Raw genomic sequence first — 13,540 nt, forward strand, 5'->3', positions numbered from 1 at the left:
GCAAAAGAATAAAATAAAGTAATAATGATAATAATAATAATTACATGCTTTGTTATATTAACTGTGTGCAAGCTTGTATACAATCCTTAAATCTTTTCAATTAATCAACTAGCTTACAAAGATTTTAAAGTCTGTCATTACATCATTACAGTGGATTACATACAGGCACATGTAACAAAACTTAATAATTGAAAGTTGAGTTGCTGCACACATTTAACACATTGTTATTGGATACTGTCATTATATTTTATAACCTTTATTTTAACAATTGTAGAAGCACTTACCTGGTTTGTGTACATAAGTACAGACCAACGGGAAAGTTAGTTTTTTCTCAGGGTGTCACTGTTACATTTAGGTAATGTGGAGTAAATAGGAAGATCAAGACAAACACTTATTCTTATTCTGAATTTCGTGCAGTCATTCGTGACAAACTGCTACCCATATAACACAAGATTATTAACAAAGAAGTTCAGTTATATTATATATTGTATTTATAGTTCATTGCACACAGCTCTCACAACACCCGAAATGGTTCGATTGGTGACATTTTTGGTTTTATTTTCATGGAACTCCCAGATGTGCTCTTTTTGTGGCCCCTATATTTTGTGGCGTATATAAGAATATGTTGTAAGTACCAGAAAGACCTCTCTAAATTAAAGTCAGAAGTTTTTCCACATCTGGCTACATGGATTATGATATAAACGACGAGACCTGAACGCGGCGTAGGCACTGATTGGCTGCAGACTCCGCCCATCGGACATGTGACAGGGGACCAGGTTGTGAGTTTATGGTTGGAGCTGTAGTCTCAAAATCCTTCACTGAGGTAAAGCAAAACTTTTTCGAAACTCTTAAGACACTGATACGTGTTTAATACATTATATTTTGTGCAGCTCCTTCATAAATTTAAATAACTTATGAATCTGATATTAAAAATGTACATTTATCCTACAGGTTTCCCAGCGTTACATAATTCATCACTGTTGTTAGACATTGTGCAGACTTCAAAAGTTATGCAGTTGTAGTGATAGATCAAGTAGCTTTGCTGAGTGGATTAATTTGGTTTGCAATGTTTATTTTGATTGACAACAGAATAAACTTTCTTTGTACATCTCCAATTTAATATAGATACATTTCCATGTTGCACATGCTAATAGACAAATAATTAAATGCATAATTAACTTTCCAATGTTTCATAAATTCATATCCATGACGTGGATCTGAATACACAGGATTCCTTCTAGGTGAGCAAGCCACTGTGGATCTGTTCTGTGCAGACATGCGGGTGGCAGTGATTGGAGCTGGAGTCATTGGTCTGTCAACAGCTCAGAGCATCTATGAGCAGTATCACTCAAAAGTCAGTCCACTGACCATTGAAGTGTATGCAGACTGTTTCACTCCTCTGACCACCAGCGATGGAGCTGCTGGCCTCTGGCAGCCGTACCTCTATGATAACGGCAACATCCAGGAAACGTGAGTGCAATCTCTATACCTTTCTCCTTTTATTTCTTTATCTACAAAAACCGACCATCATGTTCATTGCACATGTCCCCACCTACAGAAAATGGAATAAGGAGACATTTGACTACTTGCTGGGCTGGCTCAGCTCACCAGAGTCAGTAAAAATGGGCATTTTCCTCCAGTCTGGGTACAACCTCTGCACTGAACCAGTTCCAGTGAGTGTTGCTGTGAACTGTACTATAAATATGATCATTAAGATAAGATTTGACCTTTTCAGCTCTGTACAAAGAAGAACAAAGGTCTCATGCAGTGAAAAAATGTCTATAATTAGCTAGAGTGTAGTCTGCAAAAAGATCATTCATAAATTATTACATACCAGCACATTATCCACCATAGACAAAGTCCACTGGTTTTCAGCCACACTGAAGTGGAGCTTTGTTTAGCTGCAGAAAGGATGGTGTTGGCAGTGGTTGGGAAACATCAAAAGAGAGGCCTCACCAAGGGTTGGGTTTACACACGGAGTTAAACTGGACTCTGTATGAAGACCAAATTCTACTACAGCTAAGACATTTTTGTTGTTGCAGTCATATCACATATAACTTTTATTTTTATTGCAGGACCCCTCATTTAAGGACATTGTCCTTGGCTTCAGACACCTCACAGAAAAAGAGCTGCAGATGTTTCCAGGATTCACGTGAGTTCTGGTTGAAACGGCTTGAAAACAAAAGCGAACTAAAACTAAAGTCCAGGCTTTCCATTCTTTCCAGTATACATCAAACATGAAAATAGGGGAAACATCCTTCAAAAACACTCAGAAAAGTGAACGTACTTCCTTACATTATCAGTATTTTGAATAAGTTTATTCTCTTATCTCAGTAATCATGGATTACCAATAAAAGATGTCAGTGACTCGGACTGGTTCTGTAACAGATTTGTTTCTTTTTTCCAGTTATGGATGGTTCAACACAGCCCTCATGGTGGAAGGTAAATCATACCTACCATGGTTGATGGACTGGTGAGTTTTTTTGTTTGTTTGTTTTTGTGGTTTAAGCTTTTGCTCTGTGAAGCCCTTTGGATTACATGTTTGAAAGGAATTGTGCAAATACAGTGATGCTGAGTTGAGTTGATTAACTTGTCTCATAATGAACTTCTTGTGATTTTTAAACAGATCTTTTCCTGAATTTAACACTCTTGATGTAACAAGACAATCATTCAATTTTTGCAGCATCAATAATGATCAATCATTTTACATGTTCCCAAGGTCTCTAGCTTGAGCAGTCCTGTCTGTCTTGTTATTATTTAATTTGTGCTTATAATCAAGTCCAGAAATACCATTGCCTTTTCTGGGGCTTTGCTGACTTTAGTTGGACTGAGGTGAAGTAGAAAACTGTCCTGTGGCCTTATAAATCCGAATTTTAAGGACCACCCAGCTTGTTGTAAACACACTCAGTTTCATCAGCTAGCAGCCTCGATAGTATTGGTTGTAATCATGCACATAGAATGAGTAACTTTTCCATCTGTGAAGGAAGTGCATGCGTAATACTGAGGGATATACACATATTTTTAAACATGAACACTCAATCACTTCAACATTATTGTCTAGTTACCACTAAATTGTAGTTTAAATTTTGATTTGAGTATTAATTTTAATAGTTCTCAAAAGACTGAATAATTTTCATGAAATTTTACACACTATCACAATATTTTGGGTATTTCTTCTGCTTTTTTTAGGTATTACCAATTAACCAGTTTCCATGATTCTATATTGTCTACATAAAATTCCCCACCCTATCCTGTGAATAGAAAATAATCTTACATATTGTTCAAATCCCTGTATATTTAGATTACTGGACAACCCATCTTGGCTCCTAATGTTCTCTTGCTTTTTTGTATTTGCAGGTTGCAAAAAAGGGGTGTAAAATTTTACAATAGAAAAATAGCATCCTTTAAAGAGGTCAGTGTGGCCTTCTTTACTGTAACTATATGTTTATTAATGTTTTTGTTCTGGAGTTTTAAACATGTTACTTATATCCACAGTATAAAAACCATCAGTGAATTATGTTAGAATTTATTGCTGAAAAAAAAAGTTAATTAAAAGTTATCTGTCACCATATATTGATATCTCTTATTGTCCTTGACTATCTTTAGCTGTCAGATGCTGGGGCAGATGTGATCATAAACTGCACTGGGATGAGATCAGGAGAGCTGCAGCCAGACGCAGACCTGAAACCGGGCCGTGGGCAGATAGTAAAGGTGAGAGTGAGAATCATCTAATGCTGTGGTAGGAAAGTTCGGGCCTCGGGAGCCACAGTCCTGCAAGTTTTAGATGTTTCACTGTTTCAACACACTTGAATCAAATGAACAAGTCACTGAACAGAACCTGATAAGTTGTTGGATCTATTTAATTTGAATCAGGTGTGTTAGAGCAGGAAAACATCTAAAACCTGCAGGACTGCAATTCTCTAGGACTGAACTTGCCTATCTCTGATCTTATGTATAAAGATAGATAAATTAACTGTAAAGGAACCACAGAAACACCTTCTTGTCTCTCCATGTTTAAGGTAGATGCCCCATGGCTGAAGCACTGGATTATAACTCACAACTCTGAAGCCGGCGTCTACAATTCACCATATATCATTCCAGGGTAGTGCGAGTAACCCTGCACACACAACCATTACTTGTACAGTGTTGAAGTTGGTGGCTGTTAGTTCAGTGCAGTGTTTCCACTTACAGCATGCACCACATCAATGTTGCTGTGTAGTCTTACTTTTCTTTCATGTCATTATTTCACCTCGGTGCTGCATGTGGTTAAATTGTCATTTTTAACTTCACTTTAGTTTGAGTAGTAGTTTCCATGTTATCTGTCTGTTGTTTAGTCACCATGTTGACTTGGGCTGATTTGGGGTTGCCATACAGTAAAACCAGGAAGTTGTTGTTGTTTTCAGCAATGCAAAGAATGTCTATGTTTGCAGGAGTCGTCTTGTGACAGTTGGAGGGGTTTTCCAGGTGGGAAACTGGAGTGCACAGAACAACTCCACTGACCATCAGCAGATATGGGAAAAAGCTTGTCAGCTCGAACCAAGTCTCAAGGTGAACTGCAATCAGATGGCTATAAAAAGCAGTTCTGTGTAAACTTTAGTTAATTATTTATAGTGAGTCTTCTGTTTAGTTAAAGTATATAAAATTTAGCAGTTCAAATGTGTGCAATACTCATTCTACAACAGGGAACAATTTAATGAAAAAACATCACAAAATTGTAAGTTTTTTAAGCTTTTGTCTCTAGCAAATATCTTGTGCTTGTGTCTCCCCACAGCATGCTAAGATAGTAGAGGACTGGACTGGTCTCAGGCCTGTTCGAAGCAAAGTCCGACTGGAGCGGGAGACCATGTGGGCTGGTCAGTCCATGATAGAGGTAAACTTAAATGTGCCATTATAAATGTAGCAATGCAGCTTTTAAAACTTGAATATGTGTTAATTCAACTTCTAAAATATTATGGCACTCGGGCAGGTGATACACAACTACGGCCATGGAGGTTTTGGACTCACCATTCACAGAGGCTGCGCCCAGGAGGCCGCGAAGCTGTTTGGTCAGATTGTGGAACAAAAAGGCAAATGTCCAAAAGCTCACTTGTAGATTTGTGTCTAGTAGTGATGACTAGTACACTTCTTCTCTAAAAGTGTCAGCACATACCATTTTCATAGCAGTAGTAATAATTACAGCAACCGTTACTTAACAATTACTTGTTGTAATATCATGTCTGAGAAATAATCATTAAAACAAATTGTAAAGTTTAATGCATGACAAATCGTTCTTAAATGTTATTAAATAACAGCATAAATGAATGATTGCATTGTTGATTGGGGTAAGTTAAAAAAGATGGCTTTTGAATGATAAAGTGTGCATGTCTTAGTAAATGTGGAATAAATGCAATGATTATAATCAAATCATGTAATGTTTTATTAATAAATGACAACATAAATTCACTGTTTGTTTTTTAAAGACTATTTACTATGGTATCATACACATTTACATCCAGTGCATTGACAAGAATCTGTGCACACAGACACTTAATGCAGCACTAAATCTGAAACACGGGCAGGTAATAGTCATCTTTAAGGACCCGTGCTTGTTAATCTTTTCTTATTTTCTGTAAGATTGGCCAAAGTCTGTCTCCACATCACCTCTGATACAAACAAAAGCAAAGACAACAAGTAGACTAGGTAATGATACACTACTTACAGAGACAGATTGCAACATCCTATTGAAATTCCTGTTTGGGTGCATGTGAGTGCAGCTTCAAAGTCTGATACAGCAGAAAAAAAGATGCAGCATGGTTTATTGATAACACCTTATAATTTCTTTTAATGCCTAACGCTTTAGTCAGCTTTGGATGGTCACAGGAAAAATCTGATTGCATTTTCTAATACTTCTTATTTTAAACACTAAATACTTTTAAACCTAGAATCAAATTGGATTTTTGAATGTGATCGCTAATGTATAAGACCAGCATCCATCATGTCCTGAAAGCTAAATAAAAATTTTGCATCTCTCCTGCACTAAAGGGGTGTGTACTAATTTGCATAAAATGAATTGCTTTGTCTTTTTATTTCAAATTTAAGCAAAGCTGATAAAGGAAAGTGGGCAGAGTCTGATCAGGCCACTGGAGTTGACCAATCACAGCAGACTAGACTTCTTAAGGAGGAGGACCACATCTTTAAACTGTTGGATGTGGGTTTGTACATGAAATCTGTAAAAATGCTCAGGCAGGTATCACTGTGTTAGCCATTTCTTGAGGAATCTAAAGAAACATTTTAGCATTTGTAAACCTGGGTCTTATTTTCCCCTCCTTTAGGGTATCATTGATTATTATAAATGAAATCGTTTGAAATTGGCCCAGTTTTCAGCTAAAAGGGAACCGTGAAATACCTGTAGTGTAATCTAATGTTCAACTATCAGCATCAAGGGGCATGGTTTTGATCTTAGTCTGCTTGTAAAGCCAGAATTAAATGGTTCAAGTAAATTAAATCAAGATGGCATTACTTAGAGTGCTGCAATTATTTTTTGAGTTTTACAAATCAAATAATAAGCAGATGATTCCATGATGAAAGAAGCTTCTAGTTAAAGCCTCACATTTAACAGGCTTAAATCCCATCAGCTGTGACAGTAAAATACTGCTTTTCTATTTATGAAATGTTCTAAGACTAGGAGCCACTGTACTACAGTGAAGCCACATTTGCATTGTCAGGGTTTTAATACACAGTCATTTTGCATTGATATTTAGGTACTTTTACTTAAATAAAGCATACATCTTCCACAACTGGATGACATACAGCACCCGTCAAATTTACCCATGAACTTTGAAAGAGTATGTGTGTCCAAATGTTTGCTACTGTAATGTCAGTAATTTCAGTGTTGTACATTTTAAATGACTTCATCAAAAGGGCACTTCAAGAAAGCAAAGTTCCACCTGCACTGTGGGATTATGCAGAGAAAGGAGCATCCATGTTTAGGCGAGATCAGCGATCAGTGGACTCACTCCATTTGTGTGGTAATTAGAAAGTGTTAGCAGTATAATTTCACTGAACTTGCTGACGTGATGGTTTTACCAGATCTGCCAGCTACAACAATGAAATGATTAAACTCTCAATATTACCAGCGGAATACCTGTATTTTACTCATCTCTTTAGCTGGAAAAAATAACTCTCTTGTTAAAATGTGGACACAAGAAAAGGAACAAACAGAAAACATGCAATTTAATGAAGATGTCTACTGTATGTACAAATGTTTGTGCCTAACTGAACAGTACATCCTTTCACCCAAACCTTTACAATTAAAAATAATTGCCAGACTTTGCTTTATCTGAATGTTTGCTTGATTTGAAGAGTTATCTTTTCTTCCAACGATGCTCTTTTTGTAAAGCATATTTTGTGTATTCCAGTAGGCAATTTGTGTGTGCAAGATAATCTTGTTTCCTATATGCACTATCTATGCTCAGGATGCTAACAGAAGCAGCTTTTCTCATTGGGTCCATGGTGGTTACCTCGGTCTTAAACTGAATAGGTTGTTTTAAGGCTCTTAAAAGAAGGTAGTTCTTTTGAATCTAAATGTTAACTCTGTCACACTCCTTAGAATATTTCATTTTATCCACGATTCACTCTTGCCTTTAAGGTCATTTGGTCTTTCTAATCACCATTTGTGCAGTTATGCAGTGGCAACTTTATGACAGCAATGGTGTTTAAAGACTAAGAGTGAAGTGTTGAAAAAAAATTGTGTTGCTGGATTTATCACGCCACTGTGCTCTCTAAACAGAAGGAACATAGAAGAGAACCCAGAGAGCTGGTGCAGCTTTCTCGCCTCTTCTCATTACTGCTGTTGCCTCTCAGTTGTACTCCGATGCGTCCTCATCCCTGCGAGCCAGAGCCAGAGCTAGAATGTGGGATGCCACCTGAGCTGTGGCCTATCATCTCTTGTCCCCATTCACGGTGGCTGGACTCCTGCAGACCCCGGCCTGTGGTCTCAATTGGCAGTGCACAGGAAGCAATGGCGGCAAAGAGGCAGCAACAGCAGTACACCGAGAGAGCCAGGTACACAGAGGATTCCAACATCACCTGCATTGCAAAGCCCAGGGAAAAGGTAAATCTACAATGTTAACACACTGTTATCATTTTTTGTTGTGTTATGATGAAATATTGCGATTATATTACCTGTGCAACAAAAGGTGTGATGAGGGCACCAACTCTAGCCATTCCACTGCTTGTTCCCAGACCTAAAGCCCTGGTTGCTGTTGGGTACACCTGTAGAAAATACAAATGGAGGCTTACGTCCTCTGGTCCTGCTTTTCTTTGATTTGAACTACAGTGATAACTGTTTGCATTTCACACCATGCAATCTAAAGCTCCATTTTGATAAGTTATCTTACTTCTGGAGTGTAAACATAGGCAGCCTGGAACCCTCCAGCAATAAAAGCTCTGGCGATGAATATCAGTACCGTCATAGAGGCTCTGCAAGGGATGAACCAGATTCAGTATGAGTGGATAAATGAACAAAATGTTTTAAAGTCTGTCTATGGCCAAGATTACCTTCCAACACAGCCGTAAAGTGGAATAATGCACAGAGAGAAGACCAAGAAACACAATGCCATGGTCTTCCTCCTTCCCAGTCGATCAATAGCCCACAGTGTCACCAGCAGTCCTGTATGGACACCAATATTATCAGTAATAAAATTACAGAAAAGCTTGCCAGCAGAGACTTTAAGTCTCTTCTATTGAGAGACTGGGCAATTAATTTTTGTCCTCTGTTATGGGCATTGATACAAATATTATGTATAAAGTTTTACTTCATGTTTATACAGATATGTCCTAAGCAAACATTCTTAAAAGGTGCAGCAATAATTATCAGTGCTGATTCTGTCTCTTGAGTAGATAATGATTTAGTTAAAAGTAACAATGTGGTCTGTGTCTAAGAAGAACACTAACATTTTCTAATTTTGTATAAATAGTATTATCAAAATGAATGTAATAAGTACATTACGTTAGCAATTACGATAGTAAAAGAAATTAGCTATACATAATAACTAAATATAATTTAAGTGAATATCTTTTTTAAGATTCCATGGAATTTGTTTAGTATACCTGGGAATTCAGACAATGTGGTCCACAGAAGGTCTTTATAGTCATCAGAATTCAGATATTTACACTCCAAGCTGCATCGGAGCTCTTCCTTATTACCTTTGGACACTAGAGGGAGACATCAAACATCAAACAGGAGCTACTCAGCCTGTCTGTCATGCTTTTGTGGTCATTTTTCAAAACTAAAATGGTCCTGGAGCATGTAAGGGCCCTCATATGACTCACTTCCACAAGCACCTCCCTCCTGAAACAACTCTGTGGTGAGCAGCACCAGTCCGTAGTAAGCAAAGGCATTTGCAAACCTGCGCTGACAGAGATGCAAATCATGCCAAAACACATTAAGAGAGAGGATTTAAATAAAACATAGGTTAAGATATGTATTCACTTAAAAATCATGAGACTTGGGAGGATAAGAAAGAAAATACTTGGTGGTTTTATCGTTTACTCATTTACCAAATAAACCACAGAAGAACTGTGGTGCAGCGGAAGTGTGATGAAAATAAGTCTTGAATCTTTCCACGATCCTCCTAATATATATAAAAGAAAACCAAAAAACAGACATAATAATCATTACTGAAAGCACGATATGAGTAATGTCTGTATTACATTCAGGGCATGTGTGCCCTGCAAAGACAGACTGTGCTGTACCTGTCTGGCAGCAATTAGTTTCCCCAGAGGCATGGGGGCTCCGTTCTCTGTGGCGATGCGCTTCAGTGTGGCCAGAGCTTTCTCCTGGTTCCCTGTCAGCACATCGTATCGAGCACTCTCCGGTAGCCACTGTTATCATATCACCCCAAAAAATACACATGTAATTTAATAACTGTGTAGTGCTGTACAACCACTCAAGGATTTCATACTTACAAAACACAGAATGGCAAAAATGAAGAGAGGAATGGTAGAGAGACCAAGGAGCCAGCGCCAGCCCAGAGTGGGCATCACCAAAATCGCTAAGAGGACCTCAAAGACAGTGCCCAGAGCCCAGAATATCTGTAAATACAGCAGCAAACACAAGGTGTAAGAACAAAAAGGCATTTGCTGTCAAAATTATATAAATAAGAAGGAATGGCTTGGTAATCCATACCTCAATCAGCAAGATGCATGTGGCTCTAGACCTCATGGGCAGAAATTCAGCATACAGGGTCACCCTTGTAATGAGGGAAACACTGGTGTCAAACCCAGCTCAAATTATCAACTCGAAACTGCTGTTTTTTTTTTAAAACAGTGACTAAAAAGTACTCACGACTGTGGTGCTCCTCCAATACCAAAACCCACAAGCGCACGGAGGACCAAAATCCACCCATAAATGGGAGCAAATGCACTCATGATGCCATAGAACATAGTCCAAAAAACACTCATCTTCAAACCCTGTGTGTGCAAAAGGTCAAAGCTGGTGACTTCACACTTCGTTTTGTGTACAACATCTCTTAATATGATTCATGAATGTTCCATTCCTGATGTTTGGTATTTGTCAAAATATTATATTGTATAAGCTCTGAAGCTAACGTAGTCTTAGATAAAGACACACTTATGAATTATTTCTGTGTCAAAAACATCAGGTTTAGTCAAACTCACGGTCTTTCTGCCATATTTGTCAGATATGTTTCCCCAAAGAGAAGAGCTGATCATCATCCCAATGAAAACTGCCTGTAAAAGGAGAAAATAATGGGACTGGTCATGTTGCAGTGGCGTAAACATGCATCTGGGTACTAATGCACCTTTCGTGCATGTTGTCAAACTACCTATATCATTTTGTCTATCGTTTGGTATGAATCTTAGAGGTACAATTAGTTCTTTGATTTGATTGTTGCTTTGTGTTGTTTTCTTATAATTAAATATGTATTCAATAACCAGTCCCATAAGAATACTGAAACTTGTATATAATGATATTAAAAGCTGTTGAGGTCTCTAATGTCCCATATTGTTATCACTGCTTTGTATAAGGACTTATTTCAAAGCAATCTCATCTGCTCTTCATCAGTAAGTACTAGAACAGTCAAAAAGCACGGCAAATACTTTACAGACATCAGAGAGCCATTACCGATGTCAGCAGTGCCACCTCAAGGCTTGGCAATCGCCATTCACAGTGCAGTTGTGGGGCTAAGATGCTGAGGATCATCATCTCCATGGCATCAGCCATCTGAATGAAAACCAGGATATGTTCAGAAATTAGAGGACAGAACACCTTGTATTGAGCTTGTTTTATGTTTGACCAGTTCTCACCCAGGATAGACCAGTGAGGATGGAGAGTTTCCACTGGAATGTCCCAAAGCCTATGGCCTCTACCGCATCTTCTACCATGAATGTGTCTGGGGGAATGAGAAAGTTGAATCTTTAGGGAGATGCATGAAATGTTATTTGAACCAAATATAGAAATACAGAACAAAGAGGGGAGAAGTTGAGCTCTGTCATAGCGTACCATCTGTTGGATTGGCAAACTCTCGAGGTACTGGTGCTCCTTCTGCAAGGGCCACAGACTCCATATCAGTATTATCTGCTATCCTGACATCCTGGTCTCTGTTTGTAACATCTTCCTCAGAGCGTGTACTCTCCCCTGTGCGACGGAAACGGACAACACTACAAAAATAAATAAATAAACAAATAAATAAATAAATACATGCATATATTTAGTTTTAAAGTCCATGATTATTAGGTTTTTCTGCAATCTGATAAATGAGAGGAGTTTCAAATGACTGAAGCCAGGGCAATACTGAAAACAAATAAGATTTAGAGGCTGTTGCCTAGGTGATATGAGATCTTTCTGAACATCATTTTGTGAACTGGTGCTGTGGTCATGGGTGCATCAAGTCAGGGCACTTTATATCTCTGTGCACTAGTGTCTGATGAGGTTTTATAAGCTAAATAGTCAAATGTGTAGCCTACATGTTTTCTACAGAAGGAAGATAGTATATAATCTCCTTCTACATGCAGATAATTATTAGTTTGTTCAGGATGAAGCACTTACAGAAACTGTGGAGTGTGCCAGTGATGTCTAGATCACAGTAATTACATAATGACTCATTGTAGTGTGAAGTAGCAGTGCTACATACCAGACAGTAAAATGTACAAAATTATCTTGCAATGTGTTGCTGCATTCATAACACATAAGTCAAATCTTTCTTTCCTAAGATTTAATCATAAGAGGTTTTAATTTCAATTAAGTATCTGAATAGTTAAAATTTCTGTGGTATCATTAGAATGGAGAGACTGTCTCTATGTCTTTAAGAAATATCCCTTATGGCCCGATCTTAAGCTTAATTAATGTATGTGCAGGAAGATTTAAATAAATCATGCAATGACCTTAGTCATTACTGCTAATAGAATAAGAAGTTAAAACAGAAAACTTAATCAGCTTAAGAATCACAGCAATCGTGCTGTGAATAAGTGTCAGGTTAAGGTAAAAGACTGCGATTGTAAACAAACCGCAGTCAGAGGACATAAAAGATGATATCACATCTTTATCTTTCTTCAATATAGCAGCACAACTTGGTGATATAACCGGATGAACGGTGTCAAATGAAAGCTGCTTTTGAGGAATGTCAGGCTGTCTTTGGTCCGGTGAGCTAATCAAGCAAACACGAAACAGTGAGAGGGCGGAGCGGCGGACACACACGCTGTCATGGTCAAAAATGGGTGATTAAAAACAAAAAAAATGCGATGTTATGTAGGCTGTAGTCTACTCACGGAAGTTGTCTCAGTTGGAACAGATCATCGTCCATTTTGATGTTTATTAGCTGACGCTCCGTTTGGCCTCATCTCCGTTTACATTATCGTGACGAGCAGCGATTTCAGCACCGAGGAGAGCGACTTGCTCCTGGTTGTCCGCAGACAGCCAATGAGAGGCCGCCCTGCGCGAGGCACAGCGCGAGACGCGCAGAAAGGAAGCGTGGATGAGCTCAGGAGGATCTGCAACAACATGACTGCTGATTACCGAGGACAGCACATGACTTCTCAGTCGTCCAAAAGAGACGGTGTGGCCGATGTGATTGATGGACTCGACTGTTTCAGTTCTACTGGTGCCTGGAAGACTTGTCCAGATGATAAATAGGCTAAGAGATTTATGAGCAACCGTCCGGGTGTACAACTCGGTGAATTTGTGTTTGTACGTAGACATGTAGTGATTATAAGTCAGTTTTGGTTGTGTCCTAACTTTCTCAAAAGGGAAGGCGGGTCTTTGTGGAAAATAAAAAAATATATACTAATTATAAAATAATCTAAATAAAATGGGAAAAAAAGATATCAAATAATAAAAGAATCAATTAGAAATTGACAGTAATGTGTAATCGAAAAAATACTGGCACATAAAAACTATATTTTCTGTTCTTTCCAGACCAAATAAAATTCCCCTTTTCAGTATTCAGCATTAACATGATAGCCAAATCAAATTACCTTGAGCTTGCAGTTGTGAATGAATATGAACAATGCTGATTCTTTTATGTAGGTTTCTGATAGTGCT

At 38.1% G+C, this 13,540-nt stretch overlaps 2 protein-coding genes across 3 annotated transcripts; one reads left to right on the forward strand and one right to left on the reverse strand.

Moving 5' to 3' along the window:
* The first annotated feature begins 740 nt into the window (after positions 1-740).
* LOC121648713 (D-amino-acid oxidase-like) lies at positions 741-5,442 on the forward strand. The gene is made up of 11 exons (XM_041998996.1): positions 741-823; positions 1,230-1,470; positions 1,559-1,673; positions 2,076-2,152; positions 2,408-2,473; positions 3,358-3,412; positions 3,607-3,711; positions 4,020-4,102; positions 4,431-4,548; positions 4,772-4,870; positions 4,967-5,442. Exons 2-11 carry the CDS (start codon positions 1,277-1,279, stop codon positions 5,090-5,092), a joined length of 1,038 nt encoding a protein of 345 aa, XP_041854930.1. The 5' UTR covers positions 741-823; positions 1,230-1,276; the 3' UTR covers positions 5,093-5,442.
* Positions 5,443-6,729: 1,287 nt separating this feature from the next.
* Positions 6,730-13,247, reverse strand: svopa (SV2 related protein a). Of its 2 annotated transcripts, none has more exons than XM_041998995.1 (16): positions 12,769-13,247; positions 11,504-11,638; positions 11,308-11,393; positions 11,126-11,224; positions 10,660-10,731; positions 10,328-10,452; positions 10,169-10,232; positions 9,949-10,074; positions 9,736-9,864; positions 9,541-9,614; positions 9,313-9,389; positions 9,091-9,195; positions 8,539-8,650; positions 8,379-8,460; positions 8,164-8,253; positions 6,730-8,067 (listed from the first exon to the last, which is right to left on the reverse strand). In XM_041998995.1, exons 2-16 carry the CDS (start codon positions 11,565-11,567, stop codon positions 7,861-7,863), a joined length of 1,512 nt encoding a protein of 503 aa, XP_041854929.1. In that variant the 5' UTR covers positions 11,568-11,638; positions 12,769-13,247; the 3' UTR covers positions 6,730-7,860. The 2 variants fall into 2 exon arrangements, with proteins under 2 accessions (XP_041854929.1, XP_041854928.1); XM_041998994.1 differs by having other exon boundaries at positions 11,504-11,661.
* Between the last annotated feature and the right edge of the window lie 293 nt (positions 13,248-13,540).

Source organism: Melanotaenia boesemani, chromosome 11 (genome assembly GCF_017639745.1).
Source record: "Melanotaenia boesemani isolate fMelBoe1 chromosome 11, fMelBoe1.pri, whole genome shotgun sequence".
Taxonomy (NCBI): domain Eukaryota; kingdom Metazoa; phylum Chordata; class Actinopteri; order Atheriniformes; family Melanotaeniidae; genus Melanotaenia; species Melanotaenia boesemani.

Excerpts from the sequence above, each read along its gene's own strand:
- svopa (XM_041998994.1), bottom strand. The coding sequence starts at position 12,803 with ATGGACGATGATCTGTTCCAACTGAGACAACTTCC. Across the intron at positions 10,233-10,327 it reads ATTGGAGGAGCACCACAGTC|GGTGACCCTGTATGCTGAAT; the intron begins GTGAGTACTTTT and ends CCTCATTACAAG. Across the intron at positions 8,068-8,163 it reads TCACACCTTTTGTTGCACAG|GTGATGTTGGAATCCTCTGT; the intron begins GTAATATAATCG and ends TTTGCAATGCAG.
- LOC121648713 (XM_041998996.1), top strand. The coding sequence starts at position 1,277 with ATGCGGGTGGCAGTGATTGGAGCTGGAGTCATTGGTCTGTCAACAGCT. Across the intron at positions 2,474-3,357 it reads CTACCATGGTTGATGGACTG|GTTGCAAAAAAGGGGTGTAA; the intron begins GTGAGTTTTTTT and ends TTGTATTTGCAG. Across the intron at positions 3,712-4,019 it reads GCCGTGGGCAGATAGTAAAG|GTAGATGCCCCATGGCTGAA; the intron begins GTGAGAGTGAGA and ends TCCATGTTTAAG.